Below are 20,059 nucleotides of genomic sequence, written 5' to 3' on the forward strand. Positions count from 1 at the left end.
TCTTAGTCATTTGACCCTTCTGAGATTTCATAATCATTCCCTAATCTTATTTTCTTCATCCAATAAGAGGGATAAAATTAATGTCTGTTTCATAGAGTTAAACATGAAGTATGTAAAGCCACGTAGATGGAGCTCTTAGTATGGTGTCTGCCGCATAGAAAGCATTCCATAGATGTTGGCTGTCATTACCTCCACCACCATCATCATCATCACAACCACCATCATCACCACCATCTCAGTACTAGTACCACCACCATTATTACCACTACCACCACCACCATCATTATCACCACCATCACCATTATCATCACCATCACCACCATCATTAGTACCAGTACCACCACCATCACTACCACCATCATCAGTACTAGTACCACAACTACCACCACCATCACGATCCCACCATAGCCATCATTATTATGCATGTATTCAAAACATGTTGACTTTCTTCACTACCTTAGATTTTAGACACTTAACCCTTCTGTTGAATAATGCCATTGTCTGGGAGGTTGTATTTGATACCTTTTATGTCCAGATAATTAATTTTCCATGTGCCTCCAAATAGCTTTGGGGTCGGGGTAGGGAAAAGGAAAAGCCTGCTTGGTAGCTCTCTGGATCACCTGGTCCCATAATCAGAATGATCCCAGTTTGAGGCTCACAGGCCACCTCCCTCTTCCAAAAAATGAGCAGTATTAGATTTACATGTAATTCATGATAAATCCCTTCCAGCTCCAGAGGAGAGCCAGACTGTAATCTTTGGTGAAGCAATTTTCTCCCTTTGAAAGCTTAGCTTGGCCATTTCACAGTTTCCTATCACAAATCGCATGCCAAGGGGCTGGTGCCAGCCTTGCAGATAGATCCTCTAAATACCCACTGGGGAAGCCTGGATGAACTTATCTAGGTCCCTCCATCAACAGCAGCACAATCCACATGAGATCTTTTTGTCTCTGTCCCCTTCACCCACCCATCCAACTAGAAATGTACTGACAGCAATTGCTTAGTGCCTTTCTGGACATGTGGAAAGGACATCCCATGCAGAAATGGTTATGTCTGTGGCTTTATTTTCCCCTCTGCTTTCATATAGTGGGAAAGCAAGTTCCATCCTTCTTATCACCCTTGCAACCATTATCTCCAGCTGTTTTTTATTAGAACTAGCCACACAGTTCTGAGTAAGCAGGGATGGCATCTGTTGATAAGTTAAAGCCGCATTACACCAAAGTAAGAGAAACAGACAGACTCAGTCCCTGCAGGTGGAAGCTTTGGGGCCAGTCGCAAACATTTCTGTTTTAGCAATAAAGGAAAATATCTTCAATTATTTCCCTCCCCACTTCGCCTCCACTTTCCTATTGGGAGAATCACATGTCTTTGAAAGACTGAGTCAACAGGAGCAAAAAAGAACCAAAGTAATATTATAATGGCTGGTGTGGGAACGGCAGGTAGTTTATACTTCACTGATGTGTTGCTGGAGCAATTTTAAGGGCAAAATGTTAGCTTTTGAGGAGATGAAAGAAAAATGAAAACATTTATTTGGTTAAATGGCTAAGTAAATAAACTGCCTATCAGACTTTCCCAGCTGTCAAGTCAAAGTAGCATCTGTAACAATGGGAATTGTTTGGTCTGTCTCCCTTTGTAGCAATAGATATTGCCATAAATAATAAGTTGCTGTCATTTTTTTTTAATACTGATCTTCATAGTGGGAACTCATGACATATGAAGTATTACCTGGTAGATTTCTAGCATTCAAGGGACAATAAAGCTGAACTTCAGATGCTTTGGGAGGAGGAATCAAAGAAAGGAAGAAAAAGAGAAAGGATAGAAGGACAGAAGGACAGAAGACAGACACAGAGCCAGGGTTCTTGAGTTCAATATGGTTCCAAAGATGGTGAATTGGGGCAAACATCTCTCCCCTCATCTCGAGACATACAAATGCAGCAGCTTCCTTTCCAACCGATTCAAGAATCACACAATATCATGAATATGCAAGTGGTTTGTAAACTTTGAAAATAATAATACATGAATTATTGTTCCTCTTGTTTTTTAAATAGAACTGAACAACACAGCCTTAAAGAAATCGCTAAAATAATAAACCAAAGCTGTCCACTTCATGGATATACAATTCAGAGGCAAGCCCAGCCTGCGCTTTGGAGGGAACAGTGACTCACTTGCTCAGACCCTCACAAAGGGCACGCTTAGTTTCCCCAACTGCGAAACTTAAAAGTAGATCAGGCACAGGGTGTCCAGGGTCTGGTGGGCCCAGTACCAAGAGATATTTAAAAACTGGATTGGCAGGAGATAAGTCAGAAGGGACTTGGGGAGTGAGGAAGAGGACATGAACTGGAGTGACACCCAGCTCCCTGACATGGTGAGCTAAGTGGTGCCAGTCACTGTGCCACAGAACACAGGAGCATGCCTGAGCAGGAAGAAGGCAAGTTCACTTTGGGACCAACTTAGCTTCAGATGTTCACAAGACATCAAAGTCCAGACACCAGTAGGCCGCTGGATACAACCCCTGAAGGTTAAAAGAGAAACCAGGCTGGAAATGAGGGTTCCAACACGGGTTTCAGCCCGTGGGTGAAAAAGAGTACACTTCCAGGCCAGAGCTTGGTGGACTCTGGCTTACTTGTGCTTCGTGATCGGGCATCCTATTGCATGTTCTTACTGTTCTAGAAACAGTGCTGCTTTCCTGCAGCAAAAGACAGAGCATCGGTGTGTGGGTGTAGCAGTGTTCTAATAATACATTATTTACAAAAACAGGCAGCTGCCAGAATTGGCTAACAGATCATAGTTTACTGACCACTAAGTTAGATCCTACTCACTGTTTCTAGAAACACTCTGCAGGAAGTAATCTTGCTGCCTTTCTTCCAATACTACTAATAAAATATATTTTTAAATTACTAGCACCATTTCATTCAATCTTCATATGATTCTTAAATATTTTTATTGCTTCCTATATATATATATATATATGAGACAGGTAAGGTAGAGAGGTTACTACCTGTTGAAAGCCTAAGATTCATATGTAATAGGGCTAGGATTGGAATCTACATGCAGATTAAGTAACTCAGGAGCACTCAAAGAGGATCAGAGTTTTTCCACTTGAGTTTAGCAGCATCCTTTTGACATAGTAGATATGTGACATGAGACTGATGGCTTTGTTTCTGACCTTTGGTTTCCTCTTCTATTAAAAAAAAAAAGTTCCAAAGACCCTTACAGCTCAATATTTTAGGACCCTCCACCTTGTCCAGCTCACCCATAGAAGAACCAGTCCTCAAACAATATTTTCCAACAGCACCTCTTCTTGAGGCAGACTTACTCCCAACTGCTGACAGAGAAGACAGAAATCCCTAAATTATGACAGATCTATTAGAGTTCCCAAGGTCATCAGCTCCCAGGACCCTTTCCGGGTGATCAGGAACTTATTCTGAAAAGGTCTTCCTGTTATAAAGAGAATCGGTGTCTGTACCATCAATGTCCTCATCTGCTACATGACCAGGTCAAAAAAGATGTGCAAAACAGATCATTTAGTCTCATGATCATTGCTGTTATTGATGCGGAAACACAGTATTGATCAGAATATGTGTAGACACCAACCCACCAGGAAACCAGGTGGTACATTTCTGTAGTCACTGAGAAGGTTTCAGTACTCAAGACCCTAGGAAGCTAGTGCATTTGGCAGCATCTCTAAGGTATTATCATTACATCCCTCCTGAATTTTGAAGAATGTTATACCCTAACAACTAGACTTTTAGGTTGAAACTAATCACAAAACTTAATTTTTCTTTGAAAAAAACAAAGGAAGGGAAGAAAGACTCCTACCCCTTAAGATCATTCATGTTGTATGAGCTCACTTATTCTCACAATCTCATCAGGTAGATATTACAAACATGGTTTTACAGATGAGGAAACTGAGGCCCAGCAAGGGAAAATGCTTGCCTAACTTCATAGGTACTTAGGAGGATTGCTGAAATCTTGATGGTTCCAAAACCCCATGCATTTTCTATCACTCATCCACACATGGATTCAGATGGAACTCTGTATGTTTCCAGTCTCATTTTTGCTCTTTTGCCTTCTATCATCTTTCTTCAATTGCCAAGCCTGGAAATTTGAAGTCCCCACTGAACCTGGTCACATGCTAGAGCTAAAAGACCATGGGGCTGAAGCTGTTGCCCGCACAGGATGGTGCTGAGGGACTCAAGCTTTGCTCAGCTCCTGTCTCCAGTGTGACCCCTGACTTGGGTTGGCACTGATCTCACCCAGCCTGGGCATAGATGAGCTCGCTCAGCAAGCAGACTGCATGGTGCACCTTGACCTCACCTCTGAGACCATCTTTCTCAGCTTGCAGTGTCTTCTCCTCATTAGTAAAGATATGTGTCTTTTGACATACCTTTGCTCAGTGTGGCCAAGCTTTCCAAAAACACATAATAAACATTAAATGGGAATAAAGTTAAAAGAACGATTTAGGTGGCTTCCAAGAGGGTCATGTTGTAATATGATATAGGAAACACTTGCCCTTAAAGTTCATGCCAATGAGCCAGGAACAGGGGGCAGAAACAAGTAAGCCAGGACAGAAATGAAGTTCAAGCCCTGGGCCACGCCCCGGCTCTCCACTCTCTCCCACAAGGCACCTCAGTCTCTTTATCCAGAGCAGGAGTTGTGAGACAAGGGCTTGCAACTTGATAATCAAGAAGTGGGCATGTGTGGTAGTGGACAAGACAATGGGCCTCAGAAAACCTGGGACAATTACAGGAAGCTCTAGAAAAACCAATCTAGACTGCAGTGATCAGGAACAGATCTGCAGTTGCTGGCCCTGGGATGTGATTGACTGAGAGGGACACAAGGGAGGTTGTTAGGGTGAGGAAATGTTTTGTAGCTCACACGCATGAATAGATTTGTCACAACTTATCAAATGGTACATTTAAAGGAATATACTTTATTGTGTATAAATTATAACTCAATAAGGTCTATTTAAAAATAATGAAGGGAATAGGTAAGTTGATAGAGAAGGAAAGTCCATTAGCAGTTACCAGGGGATGTGGGTGGAAGGAATAGGATGTTATTGCTTAATGGGTATAGAGTTTGTTTGGGGTGGAGTTTTGGAAATAGTAGTGATGGTTACATGACATCATCAACATCATTAATGCCACCAAACCCTAGGTTAAAATGGCCAGTGTTATATTACTTATATTTTACCATAGTAAAAATACCTTTATGAAAAGAAAAAAAAGAAAGAAAGAAAGAGAGAAGAAACAAGAAACTGGTTGTGTCTAAGCACTGCCCTATGCCGTCTGAGCAACCTTGGACCCGTCACCACCCTGGGAAATGTGGTTTCTTTGCTGAAATGGAGATGGGAGCACCAAGGGTACACCCCAGTGAGGAGCTCAAGGGGGATCATGGGTATGATTTGGGGAAGTCCTTTGTAGCCTGTAGAATTTTCTGTAAACATACACTATTATTTCTCTAATTCTCTGAGTCCACTCAGCTGCTATACATGAGCACATAATTCATACTTAAAGAAATCACAGAGCAGTCTGCAAACAGTGGAAGTCTCTTATCCACAGGGCCTGCAGCCAGGTCTTTAGATTAACTCTGCATTCATTCTGCACACTTCCCTGGGCTGATCCAGCGCCATTGTTATAATTCATAATGGAGAGCCCATTTGCAGATGCACCTATGTGCTATGAAGGAGAAGCAATTTGGACTGATACCCACAGGTGATTATTAAGCCTAAAACCATCTCTGAGAAGGGAGGATAAAACACAAATCCAGACACAAGGGGCCCAGTCTTTTTGAGGGTATCACCCTGTGCCAGGTCCCTGTGTGCTAGAGGAACACTGTGTTTCCTCCTTTAGTCCTTACTCCCCATTCCTCTTTCAGAGGGACCTCTGTCTACTCTCAGGTGTGGACTCTGGCACCCAGGGGAGTGGGACCCAGGAGTCCTGGGGTTACTAAGTGGGAATGGTAAGGAAGAATACAGCCCCTGACAGCCAGGCTTTGGTGTTCTCTGTTGAGCATCAATAACTCCACATGGGTCAGCATCAGACAGGGCCACTCAGGGACCATGATGCACCAAGACAAATCATGGCCACTCACAGTCATGGCCAAGCATGAGCAAAACATGAACAGTGTCCCAACTGTAAAAATGTAAAAATAACCAAGCCCCCTTCTCCCCCAGCTTTAACCTTGCTCCATCCTTCCTTTCAGACAACAACAATTAAGATCATCGTAGAACTAACCCCACTTTGTGATATCATCCAAGTCAGAGAAAAACTTACTTTTTGACCTTCATCCAACTCATTTAAAGCAGCCCACATCCTATGATGAAATGCTCCCTGGTTCCCCTCTCTGCAGTGAGGGATAACTTGGTCAACTCCAGGTGGTTCCAGGGGGTCTCAGGCTGCAGGGCACTGGCAGCAGGAACAGAAACTGAGGGCTTCCCGACTCCAGACTCTGAGCACATGGGGTATTTAACTTAGGGAAAAGCCTGGAGGGTTTATTTTGTTCTAGTTTGTACTATATGGTATCCATCTACTTGTGGTTTTCTGAAGATATTCAGGTCAAAATCACAGAGAAGCTTAAAGTTCCTAAGCATTTGCCAACGTCCATTAAGAAAAGAGACATTCATTTACTCATCTATACCTGCATGTTCTTTGTTGTTAGTGGATATGTCTCTTGCTCGGAATTTGGGATGCTGGCGTACAAGGCACATTGGACCTCAGGGCAGACACACTGGGTGATGCCTTGACAGGAATGGAGAGGGAGATCTACATGAGGCACTGCGGGAGTCTGGAACACAGACTCCCCCTCACTGAGGAGTCCAGGAAAGACTTTCTGTTTGAGCCAGATCTTAAAGCACCAACTCTCATGTCCTAAAGGCCCAAAGGAAATGTCTGAGCAATGTCTCAGAGATGGGAAAATTCTGTCATGTTAGGGAAAACCCAGAATGGAGTCAGGAAGGTGGGACATGGGAGGAAGTAGAGGTAGGTGAGGGTGGTGGGGAAGGAGGCGCCATATTGGAAAGGCCTGTGTTCCATCCCAAGGAGTTTGCATTATCCTCCTGAGTCAGGAGGCCCATTTCAGGCAGGAGACTAGCATGACCAAATCCATTTCAGAAAGATCATGCTGGCAGAAGTAGAAAGAAAGACTTTTTTTTTTTTTAATACATGATTTATGTAACCTGAAGGTTGAGTTTTGATTCATGGTCTAGTAGGGGTATTTATTAGCTCTAATGGACTACAAGACTAATGGGCCTTGTGTGCCCAGCTAAAGAGCTCCGACCTTACCCCTGGGTGATGGCAAGCCTTTGAAAGATTTGAGGCAGGGCAGAGATGTGGTTATTATCTGCCCAAAGAAAACAATCCCCCCACCCCACCCCCAAAAAAAATTACTCCGCAGTGGGTTGTTATATTGCATGATTCCATTTAGGCTTTTTGGAATATTGAAAACAGCTTGAACACTCCATCGTGACCTTGCCAGAAACCAGGTTGGAAATTTCTGGATCAAATGATTTCTTAGCTCCCCTCTAGTTCTGACAGTCTAAGGTTCTGTAACGAGGAAGGTGAAGCTATTGCCAAAACGTATAATGCATCACGGTGTCAGACTTTGGGATTATCTGCTGCTTGGGGTTTTCCACACCACTGCTCCCCTTCATTAGTGGGGATAATTGAGAGTTGACTGCAGTTGGTACCGCTGTTGTGATGGGTATTTGAAGCTAAATTCCGGCAAGCAGGAGATGTGTGAATATTTATCTCGGCTGCAGAAAGTGAATGCAGCGTGGCATTAATTACCCCGTCTGCGCCTGCTGTCGTCCCCTGTTTTTAGGTGTCATTCTCAGTTGGATAAATTAGTTTCCAAAATTAGAATAGAGCAAATTGTAGGGTGAGATCAAGCCAGCCTGACTTCTTAGGGCATCCGGAAAGAATGGGCTGAGAAAGTCGACCCAAGACACATGCAGATGCGTCCTTGAAGCCCAGCGTAGGCAAAAGAAAACGTTTCTTCCCAGTCCTGTGCTTAACTATTTTTCTTCGTTTATTCTCCCTACTCTACCTCTAGCATGCACAGAGGGCACACACACACACACACACACGCACACACGCATGCACAGACACACAGTGATGCTCATGTTTGAGCTTTACAACAGATATTTGAAACAGTCAAAGATAGATCAGGTACTTACTAAATCATCTTGCTATACTTTTTGATCAATTGGATTTTGAAAGAATGAAGCCAAGTGGAAGTGTTTAGGACAGAGGGATCACAACAGTGAAGAAGCTAGAAACTGTCACCGTCATTCACTGACAAAACAGACGCTCTTTGAGGACCACAGTCTGTGTTGTATATGTAAAATGGCAGAAGGTGCCGGCAGGCAGTGACCCGGAGGAAGGATGTGGAAGAACGACTTCGGGACCCTCAGCCTTTGGACATTGGAAGAAGGATTGCACTTCTTTCCGTTTCCAAGGGCAGTATGAGTGTGTGGGTGGGAAGCACAAAGGGACCTATAAGCACTGTTAGGTTGGGAAATAGGGTGCTTCTGAGGGTAGGGAATTCCTGCTCCCCAGAAAAACCCAACCAGTGAAGCCTGGAGGAAAACTCCCTGGGGCACAGCCCTGGGTTCTACTCTTGGCTGGTTCCTTAGTAACTGTGGTGCAGGGGCCCGGGCGGGTACAGCCTGTGCTCCTGCAGATTGCTCATCTCTGCCCTGGTGGGCCTGGGTGTTACCTCGCAGGCCCCCTACTTTGCAATAGAAAACAAGCAGGACAACACATCAGGCAGGAGAAGTAGTGCCATCACCTTGGGGCTGCACAGCCTCTCTGAACTTGAGTTTTTATCTGCAAAATGAAGATGGAAGGAATAAAATCTGCTCCCAGGACAGTTGGGTAGATAAAATAAGACATAAAGGTGCTTTGTAAACTCTGAAGCACTTTACAACTGAAAGGATGAGTTGGTCTCTCTCTTAGCAGCTGCTGTAGTAGACTAGAAAAACACTGGACCCAGTTTTCAGGTCTCCTGCCTCCAGACTTATTAGCATTGTGACCATGGGCAAATTACTTAACTTCTCTGTGCTTGATTTCTGACTTGGGAAAGAGCGCACCTTCTGTCCAAGGTGGTTGTGATGAGTTAAAAATACCTAGTATGGTGCCAGATACATAATAGGGGCTCACAAAATGCCAATTCATTCTGAAGGTTCCAGAAAATGAGCAAAGGAAAAAGGACTAACATGCATTTGGCAGGAGGTAGAACAACATGTAAAATATGGCAGAATCAAGATGTGAGTGTGCTCACAATTTTAGCAGAAGGGCCTGAGCCTGCCTTGAGTATGGATCTGATGTGCTTGGTCAGTGCACACTGGGTCAGCTCAACGTGAGCCAAAGTCGGATGTGGCTTGGACAGGGACAGGCACCCATTCCCATCTGCAGTTGGTTTCCTGCGTTGTGCGGGTGAAAACTTCTGCCTGTTTTACCTGGGATAGCTCCTTGGGTGCAGGCAAATGAATGACCAAACCAGAAACAGCAGGTTGAAATGGAAACAAGCCCTAGAAGCTTTTGACTAAGAGCTAAAGGCCACCTTCTGTCTCCCTTGCTTGCGGGTCACCCCTTCACCATTGCTTATGGAAGCCAAGTGCAGTTTGAAACAGCATGTTAGTGGTCTAGACTAGACACCGGGAAACAGTGCTGGGCAAGTATCCATGGACCCATCCTGACTGTGATGATTCTCTGAGGACACTATCTTCCCCAGCCTTGTGCAGGATGTTTTCTATGGATTATTTCTAGTTCTCTCAAGAACTCTCCAGGAAAAGCAGTTTTAGTTACATTTCATGCTTGAAGAAGCTGGGACTCAAAAAGGATAAATACCTTGCCCATATCACACAAGATACAGGTCCAGCTCCACCCACTAGATCATGCTAAAGCAGTCCCCACTTAAAAGCCAAGGACAGAACTGGGTGAGTAGTTTTGTGTGTGTGTGTGTGTGTGTGTGTGATAAAAAGTGTGTCCAAAATAATATGCACAGTGATCGAGTAATCCAGAAATAACCTAAGGTCATCCATCATTCACTGTCACCTTTCTGTCTAGAATTTCCACCCCTCTCACCTTAAGCTGTCTCAGATCATTCCACCTGGAAAGGGCAGGTCTCACTCTGTCCCTCTGTCCACAGGAGCCAGAGCCTCTCTATGCGCAGATCAACCGACCTAAGACGTAGCATCGATGTGAGCTCGTGGTGGGTACTTCAAGACTGGCACAGGAATCAGCATGGCGACAGGCTCTCTTGTATTCTTTCACCTCACCTCATCTCACAAAGAAATTCACTACTGCCCGATGGAACTCCTTCTGAAGAGGGAACTAAGCATTTTCGGCAACCAATGGCAGATATCTATGGCAGCACAAAAAAAAAAAAAAAAAATCACAGAAGTATATATATATACATATATATATAAAACACCCAACATTAAGTCACAAATCAAGCAAATACTTACCCAACAAATATTCTGAGCTCTCTTAGCTGGGTTTAAAATGACCTGGGATATAAAATCATAATTCTGCTTTTATTTCTCTACCTGTTGACCACTGTAGAGACAGCAAATTTGGAGTGACAGGCATCAAAGAATTGCAACAAGGTTGGCACTGACTTCTTTTAGGTGAAATCAAGGGGTCCTCTGTGACCATAATATCATCATCATGCATATGCCTTCTGGCATATGAGTGTTTCCAACGCTCCACAGGGCTTGGTCTGCCATCCCCCACCCCACCTTTCCTTTCTTTGTCATGTTTGAAAATTAATGGGTGTATAAATTTTTGTATTGCTTTTGACTTTTTTTTAGATATGGGTGAAGAAATCTAACTGGGAAAAAAAAGCCTCTTATTATGAAGTAATTAACTTGAAATCACAAGACAAATAAGTGATTGATTATTTGTTATGATCAAGAATGTTGCCAAAATGACCCTTTAGTTATTCTACAACCTGGTGAAGAAGGACAGTTTCGGTTTGAATCTTCATTCTGTGCGTAGGAAAGGACATCAAATCTCATTGATGAGAAAGATGGAAAATGCGTCTGGTTTCCTAAGAAGTTCTAAACTCTGAGTACAAAAAAATGATATTTTTATTTTTCCGATACTTTGCTGCTGAGATACTATGCAGACAAGTGTCTTCTCCACGTGCCATTTTCAAAGAAAAGTCATTTGCCAAATAATTCTGGTACAATCCTGGTAATGTGGTTTGGGATCTTAAACACTGACTTTCTGATGGAACAATGATGACATAAACCTTCAACAGAACAAACTGATTCCGTGGTCAAAATGGTTCATCTCTCTTTTTGTACATCCGAAAATTCAAATGGGATTTTTATTTTGTAACTTGAAAAAAAAAAAAAACCTTACCATTAAACTCTTTAAATATTTAAGGGAAATGGCTTTAAGGAGTTCTAATGAAAAAAAAAATTGTCAGTTTTTTTTGTAAATATAAATGTTAATGAAAATGCTTTTTAATCATGCCATTACACTGTAGAGAAGGTGGCAGGCTGAGGGTTGGGGTGATCATTGATGGATGGGGCTCACTTTCTGGATGTTCTGCTGGAGCAGATGCTAGGAAGGAGGTCAGGGACAGTCGACGGGAGCATCTGGCCAATCAGCAGCTGGGGAAAAAGAAGGGGACCCGCCTTCCACCAGCATGCCCACATGGTGTGCAGAAGAGAAGCCAGGCAGCTCCCGTTAGAAGGCCTGGCCTTCAGATTCCCATACTTACCCTGCTCTCCATACCCACCCACCCCCTCCATAAATCACAGACTCTATTCAAAACAGAGGGTTTAAGCTTCCTGTTTTTACATTGATGGGACCAAAAGTGCAGTGTTCGGTTCATATGTTCAGCACATGATTTTCATAAAGAATTATATATTTTTGCCCTACAGAGGATTGTTATACAGGTCCAACGTGTTTTCCCAATGTTCCTATGCAGTTGCAGTATGTTGAATTTAGTGGTTTAACACTAAGAAAAAAACTTTAAAGAATCATGTGATTCACTGGATTGGGGATGATTCTTATTACTTGGTTTAAAATTTGAAAAGTAGAATTTGCATTGGTTTGACTGATTTAAATAAGCCTGTATGCTCTGGCTCTTCATATGACTAGAAATGAAAATGATTAGGAAGATTAATTATAAAATGATTGTACATTTTATTCTCAAAAAAAAGGAAAGAAAAAAGTGATAGACGAAGGTGATTATTGCTATCACAATCAGGTCATTGGAATCAGATGGGGGGGGTAGGTAAACTGACCAAATGTCCATTAGATAATACGTGTCAATGTCATCCTATTGTGGAAGATTCCAAGAACCAGAAAAGTAAGAAGGCCATGTACCATCTTCAGCGTCAGCTGGGGTCCCAGATCCCTCCCGCACATATTATAATTAGACAGCGCTCTCACATGAAGGAGAAGATGGGGAAGGTGGGATAAGCAGGCGAGTTGTCCTGAAACCAGTTTGTGCATTCTGGAAATTTGATAAGGTGGGCAGTTCCCGGGGGTGGAAATTGCCTCAGCTGCTGTTCTGCATGATCCTGACTCTATCCAGTGGTGCTATGTTCTCCCTCAACGTGGTCATCTTGAGTTTGTCCAACAGTAGCACACCATCATGCCCGTGCTCCGGGTTGCTTCGGATGCATTCAGAGTGAACTCTAGCTGATGTTTCCAGTGCACTGTCCAGAGTTCATTTCATAGCAGAGAGTGACAGGCCAATGGCTTGTCATCATTCATTGAACATGCTTGAAAATGTAACTGGCTCTGAGCTTAGAGAAGATGCCCATGTGATGCATTAAAGGGGGAAATAAAGTTAAGATTTTAAACTGCCATCTATATTCTCATTGGCAGAATTCTGATTTTTTTTCCAAGCGCTGTTGGGTGAGCCCAGAAACACCGTACCCTATCCCAGGAATACAGTGACATTTCCACACAAGAGCTGAGGTGCGAATACCAAAAGAGCATGAGGAGTCTGCACAGTTCTGGTTAGATCAATAGAAAATCCATGTACGCAACTGTTAATTCCTCATCCTTCACTAGCACTAAATTTGTCACTTTAAATTTTGAACCAGGGAAATGCCACCTGTCGTTCTGTCCCCATCCCCATAGCTCTTCAATCTTTACATGCCGCAAGACTTTTTTGATAACTTGTACTCATCCCAGTGTCTACTGAAACCCCATCATGTAATGTACCAGGCACCTTCTTTTAAAAAAAAAAAATGTTTACTCTGTGGGTTTGATTCATTTCAATTTCTGCGTTCTGACACATATTTTTTTAATAAAGATGAGAAAGAGAAAATGACTGTTGCAGTACATTTCTAGACCTACTTTAACTTTACCTCAGATGACAGTTTGTTAACATATATGGACACATTATTTTTAACTTTATGTACAATGCATTCAACAGAACAGCGAAATTTTTAGAAATTTTCCATTAATTTCTGTAACACGCCATGTAAAACTGTTACAAATAAACATGTTTGAGAACAACAGTTTAGCCTGGCTTTATTCCATCAGTTTCCACGGGATAATCAGGCAATGGATTTGGAGGAGGTAATCATGTCTGTTTCCATCTGCCCAGAGGCTGGCCTCTGCCTCCGTGATCCTGGGCGAGAGCAAACCTGCCTGGGACGTCAGATCAGGCCACCCTCAGCCTTCAGCTGAACTCAGGCACTTCCTGTGCTTCTGAAAGCAGCCCTGCTAGCGAGAGCGGAAGACGTTAGGAAAGGCAGACCCTGGGGAGATATGGTGCTTGGACCTCAGGTAGCATGGAACTTTCAAAATTAGGGACGACCCCCTGTGGATTGGTGTCTTCTTAAAAAAATCTACTAAACTGGATTGGAAAACCAAGGTGACCCTAGACTGTGAGTTCCCTCCTTTCATTTGAAAGTCATCTGCCTTAAGTCCCTTAAAGCATTTATGTTCCTCCACGTTCCCCACACATTCACGTCAAGAAAAAATGTCTGAAGCTGAATTTTTACTTTAATGTGTATTAAAGAACAGAAAAAAATGTATATATGTATATGTATATATATATATATGTATGTGTATATATGTGTGTTTGTGTGGTTTTTATCTCCTTTTTTAACTACATCAGTTTATCCATCCAATAATCAACCAGATTACAGACTACAATTAGGTTATTGAGATGCCAAAAACCACTTCTGTTTAGGAATGGTTGTGTTAATGATTGCAGAAACACAAACCCTCAATCTGGCCTTGTTATACAGAAGGTATTAAACAGATGTTTTCACCAACTTTGAGAAAATGAGAGAACTGGTTTACATTACAGCAAAATAAATTTGGAACAGATAAAAGAAACAACTCCCATACAGTAAGAAGTGACAAATCCTGGGTTGAATAACTCAAGATATTACAGAGCAACTATTGGTGCTAAAAGTTCTGTCCATTGTGTTGGTTAATTTTATAAACAATCTGGAAGGAGTGGACATTATTACCAATATGTAGATAAGGAAACAGATTCAGATGGAAATGATCGAAATGTTATATGTATATACAAATATACTACAATGAAATTCGCTATTCTATATGACTAATATGCACTAATAAAAGAGAGAGAGAGAGAGAGAGGGAGATGAACTTCCCCAGCTAGTAAATGGCCAAGTTGAGATTTGAATTTTGAGACTCTACTTAGAATTGATAATGATTTCTTAAGTGTTTGGAAATTCACTGTTTTAAATAGGCCTATATAGTTTTGTTGAAAAACACTGACCACCTATCCTTATTCCCAGACCTCAATAATATGTTAGATTTCTAAACTCCACGTTAAAGTAAAAACAAAAATCCATTAGTTGTTATACTAGCTTAGATTGCTAAATACACAATTACTTCTTTAATTGGCACCTGTAGGAAAGACACATGGGAGAGGGATAAAGAAGAAACCTTTTTGTCCAACATTTCACGGTTAGCTGTACCAAGCACTGGGGATTTACTCTGCCAGCCTCTATGGATCTTAAAGAAATGACAAATTAAAAGGTGTCCTATTTAACTGCTTGGCATAAGCCAAAATAAGTCAGGCAGACCTCTCTGCTTTCATTTTGTGCTTGAGAGCAAACCCTTGTTGTTTTGACAGTGAATGTTTTTTTGTTTTACTCAAGAGCGACAGCAGGAAAAACGTCTGGAATAAAAACAGGTTTCGTTGAAATCAACCTTCAAAGCTTTGATAGTTTTTAAGAGATGTTTAAATTCAAGGGAAATGTGAACCATAGCGCCTGAAAGATTGGGGGGGGGGCAGATGTAAATGACTTTCAAGTCACTGAGTGACCAGATCTTACTATTATGTTAAAATATGAAGAACCAACAGGGTATCCCTGCTTCATCCATACCATGCATTTCCTAGCTGTCTTTTCTGAATCCATATGCAAACCTTGAGAGGAGGGACACGTGCTCCCCATTTTACAGGTTAGGAAACTGAAATTCAGAGATGCTATGACATAGCTCTGTACTAACAGGTCCAAAAATCTACCCAGAGTCTGCCGTCATCCCAGGGTTTGAATCCCAAGCCTCTGGGCTCTGTCCCACGTGGTTTCTTCCTGACGGGGATTCTGCAATGTCGAATTACTCAGGCACCTGCTATAAAATACTCTGAGCCCTTCTGTATTCAATTCCAAGCTCCGTCTATTATATTAGAAAAATCACACCATGCATTACCCTGACTGATGCCGAACAGAAATTGATTCTTAAGTAAAATGACTATAGTTATTTTAAAACAAAGGGAAAATCCAGTTTTATTCTCAGGAACAGTAATAGCTCTAACCCAATCCAATGAATATTTAATTTCAAAACAAAACCCTCACATTCACTTTATCTTCCAAGGTACAGAGATCTGAAGAGGGAGCCTTTTGAACAGGCTTTCTGTTCCTTCTTTGCTGAAGAATATTAATGACTGCCAAGTGGAAAATGTCTAAATATTCTTGCGAGATGGCAGCCTCTGGTGACTTGGGTCTTTAATCTTCTGAACAACCTCTTGCCACTTCTATCACTCACTCTGGGGTCACAGCCTGGAGTGGGGAACAGGAAACAGGTCTTAGAGTTGGCATATTGTCAACAGCAAAATGCCACGCTGTCTTTTCCCATACTGCACATTTAGCCCCTCTGCTGCGCCCAGTTTTAGGGTGGAGAGTGTAGGAACCCTGAAGCCTATCTCATTTCAGAGTGTAGGTTAAAGTCACTCACCTATAGCTGAGGGCCATGCACTTAAGAATCAAGGAAGTTAGCTAGCTATTAAAGGAAAGCCGTTTCCTCTTACCTATCTTGTGCCCTTTCAGGGCTCCGCAGAAGGAACGAGAGTGGCAGTCAGCCACCATGCAGCCCATGCTTAGCCCTTTAGGGTGAAGCAACATCACAGGACTAACTAAAAATGAAGGAAGTCTCACTCAGCGATAAGGCCCATTTTCATCAGAAGAAAGACAAATGATGGAAAAATCAAGTTAGCTAAATACTGTATAGTTTTCTATCTTCCTATTGGCACAACACTTAAGCAAAACCTAAGAAGTTTTCTTAGGTTTCTTTTGTAAACCAAGACTAAGTAAAGTTGATTCTTGGAATGCAATTAATAGACCAAGAGAGACTCTGTCATCTTAGTGGATGCCAAAAAGACATCTGATAAATTTATTAACCTCTTCAAGAAAAAATAATTGGATACTAGAATTATGATACTATTCCCTTCACATAATAAAGAACATCTATCTCAAGACAACAGCTTACCTGAAACTTAGCAGTGAAACTTGAGACTATTCCCCTTAAAATCAGACAGAGGTCAATGGGGTCAAATGCCACCTCTATCAGTTCTCTCTGCTTCTCATTTGTTTCTTTTCTCATGAAAGTGATACACACTGTCTTTATTGGTGAGTCAATATGGAAGAGTTTCCAAAGGTGGACTTTGAATTCAGAAAGTTTGGGTTTAGAATCTCTGGCTCCATGAATTGTCAGTTGTTTAAATTAACCTTAAAGAAGTCACCTAAGCTCTCTAAAATTCAGTTCATTTCCATGTAAAAATTGAAGGCTGTTAGGAGAAATAAATTTGATAATTCTATACTTGGAACATAGTAAATGCTCAATGCACATTGCCTATTGCTTCTGTCAAAGAAAGTCTGATAGCTATTATGTATTCTTGTATTTAATGCTTTCACTTTACATTTTATCCTTTTGTGTCTATTATCAGAGCATAGTAACTCTCAAAAGTGTGCAAAATGGCAGTGAGTGATTATTATCTCTATTTTATTGTCAAAGAAAGACAAAGAAGTATACATATACACCTCTGGATTCTGCACTGGCAAAGTTGAAAGCAAAACCCTGTCATGGACTTATATTACCAAGAGATATTAAGCATGTGCTGTGTGCTTGGTCCTGTGATAAGCCCTAGTGATTCAGAAAGTTTTTTAAAAATGCTACCTGACTCTGCCTGTTTCAAGAAATTCAGACTCTAGTGGCAGGGGATGGGGCAGCAGTGGCTAACAGACAAGTAAACTACAGTCAGATGAATGCAGGCATGTGATAATACTGCGGAGAGGTGGAGAGGCCAGAAGGACACAGTGTGTGAAGAAGTGAGCAGTTCACATCGGGGGAGGTCAGTGGAAGCACCAGCTTTGGCAGCGCTGGCAGGGCCAGGGAGCGTGGTGTGCCCGGAGTGTCTAAAAGTGAAGCCAGAAAATGACACTGTTGAATCACACAGAGAAAACAATTTCTCAATTCATATTTCAAAGCTAGAATAACGACATCAAAAAAGTAATATAAATTATAGCTTAATCCTTCTAATGGATAATCAGAAATTTCTAAATTAAATATTAGCAAATCAAACACAGCTGTAAACCATGACTACATAAAGTTGATTCTTGGAATGCAATTAATAGACCAAGAGAGACTCTGTCATCTTAGTGGATGCCAAAAAGACATCTGATAAACTCATTAACCTCTTCAAGGAAAAAAAAATGGAAACTAGAAATATGGTACTACTCCCTTCACATGATAAGAACATCTATCTCAAGCCAAAAGCTTACCTGAAACTTAACAGCGAAACTTGAGGCTATCCCCCTTAAAATTAGACAGAGGCTCAGTAGGGTCAGATACCACCTCTCTGAGTGTTGATCTAAAATGTGAGGTAATGTTGTTAGCCTGCATAACAAGCAGAGTCTCTAGGGAACAGTGATACCCACTTGGGAGTAAGCAGAGAGCATTACCATCTGCAACCCAAGTGTCGTGGAAGCCCTGAGTGTATTCAAAGAGAAGGGCACAGGGAAACTTTTAAACAAAGGAGAAGGAAGTTGTAAGTTATTTAGAGACAGTAATCCTTGACCACAAAGATTAATAACAAGGTGTTCAAGGATCAATAACAAGTCCAAGGCTGAACCAACAGTTATGGGGCAGATGTCCTTGCAGAAGTATTTTCTGTGTAAGGTTTTGTTGGCTTTTGTGTAAGGCTGTGTTTTTTTTTTGTGTGTGGTAGTTCATATTATTAAGTATATGTGCATGAGAATCCCTCCTTCATGAACTCCCAGCTTTAGTAGATAAATAAATATGTGTATTTATACATGCACATACCTATATGTATTGTGTATTTGGGCATGTGTGCATATGTGTTTGTGCATGTGTGTGTGTGTGTGTGTGTGTGTGTGTGTGTGTGTGTGTGTGTGGTGATATTGGGGGTGGTTAGGCCTTGACACAAGTGACTCCACTTTGATTCTGACAGCTTTCACAATGTAAAATGAGAATACTGCCAATGTTTGCAGATAATATTTTCCAACAGGAAAAAAAATCTATGGGAAACTTTAAGAACTAATCAGAAAATTAATTAAGGTGGTTAGTCAAAAATATATATATAAATCAATATTTCTTATGTTTCCATAAATAACGCTCTAGAAAACTTACTGCAAAAAAAGGATTTTGCTCATAATAAAAAAAAGAATAAATTTGATACTAAAAAATGAAACAAATTTAATTTTCTAGAAAAAAAAAACCATAACAATAAAACCCTTGTCAAAGGTCATAAAGTAACTGAAGAGATGGAGGAAGAAAGTTCCAACATTATAAATGCATCAGTTCTCCCTAATCGATTTACAACTTAATGCAATTCCAATCATAATCTCAATTTTATAACTTCAATCATATTTCATATTCAATCACATTCTAATCCCTATCTACAAGAGTACATGTGAGAATACTCAAGAAAAAATTTAATGTCATGAGGATCAACTTGTCCAAAAGTAAATCCAAAATAATTTAAAAATGGGGCATAGGACAAAGAATAAAAAGCTTAGTGAAACAGAATCTAAGGCACAGAAATAAGCCTAAAAAATGAGCATAAGAGTGAATACATTCAACTCAGCGTGGATCAACTAGACTTTACACTGAATAGAACTGGAACAGTACAAGCTACTTAAATATTTTAGAGTCCCACCTCACACCATATAATTAATTAAATTCTATAGAAATTAAATGTTAAATATATGTAAATAGGAAATATGTTTGAAAAATATCAATGACTATTCATATAAAGGTAGAAAATATAACGTGTCACATTGTCATAAGGCTCACACCAAATGCAAACAAATATATATTTATAAAAATTTGGGTAGATCTAATTTCATAAAATTCATAGCCAAAATTACCATAAGTAATATTAAAGCAATTCCTGAAGAAAAATTACAAAAGACTCATAAAAAATAGCAAGACACAGAAAGCAACTAAATATTCCATCAGTAGGGACCATATTAACTAAATGATGGTACTATGTAACATTTTTTTTTAAAAGAAGGTAGTAAATGTGCTGAAATGAAACAAACCAAAGAAGAGTGGGTTTGGTAAGTCCCTGCTTCTAGTGCTGTGGAAAGTATGCATGCAGATGTTTACATATTCACAGAAAATGTATATGATGATTGTTATTGCTTGGACGAGGTGTCCCCAAAAGCTCATGTGTGAGACAATGCAAGAAAGCCTAGATGTGAAAGGATGGGGGTTATGAACAGTTTAACCTAATTGGTGCATTAATCCTCTACTGGGAATTAACTGGGTGGTAACTGTAGCAGGTAAGCTGTGACAGG

General features: G+C 41.0%; 1 protein-coding gene across 3 annotated transcripts in view; it reads left to right on the forward strand.

The window, feature by feature from the left end:
- Dab1 (DAB adaptor protein 1) overlaps positions 1-11,389 on the forward strand; it is an 872,128-nt gene extending 860,739 nt beyond the window's left edge. For all 3 annotated transcript variants that reach the window (XM_047566521.1, XM_047566531.1, XM_047566538.1), the window contains one exon: positions 10,150-11,389. In XM_047566521.1, the coding sequence (XP_047422477.1) occupies positions 10,150-10,194 (45 nt within the window). In that variant the 3' untranslated portion in view covers positions 10,195-11,389. The remainder of the gene's footprint in view (positions 1-10,149) is intronic.
- Positions 11,390-20,059: the final 8,670 nt, after the last annotated feature.

Source organism: Sciurus carolinensis, chromosome 1 (assembly GCF_902686445.1).
Source record: "Sciurus carolinensis chromosome 1, mSciCar1.2, whole genome shotgun sequence".
Lineage (NCBI taxonomy): Eukaryota > Metazoa > Chordata > Mammalia > Rodentia > Sciuridae > Sciurus > Sciurus carolinensis.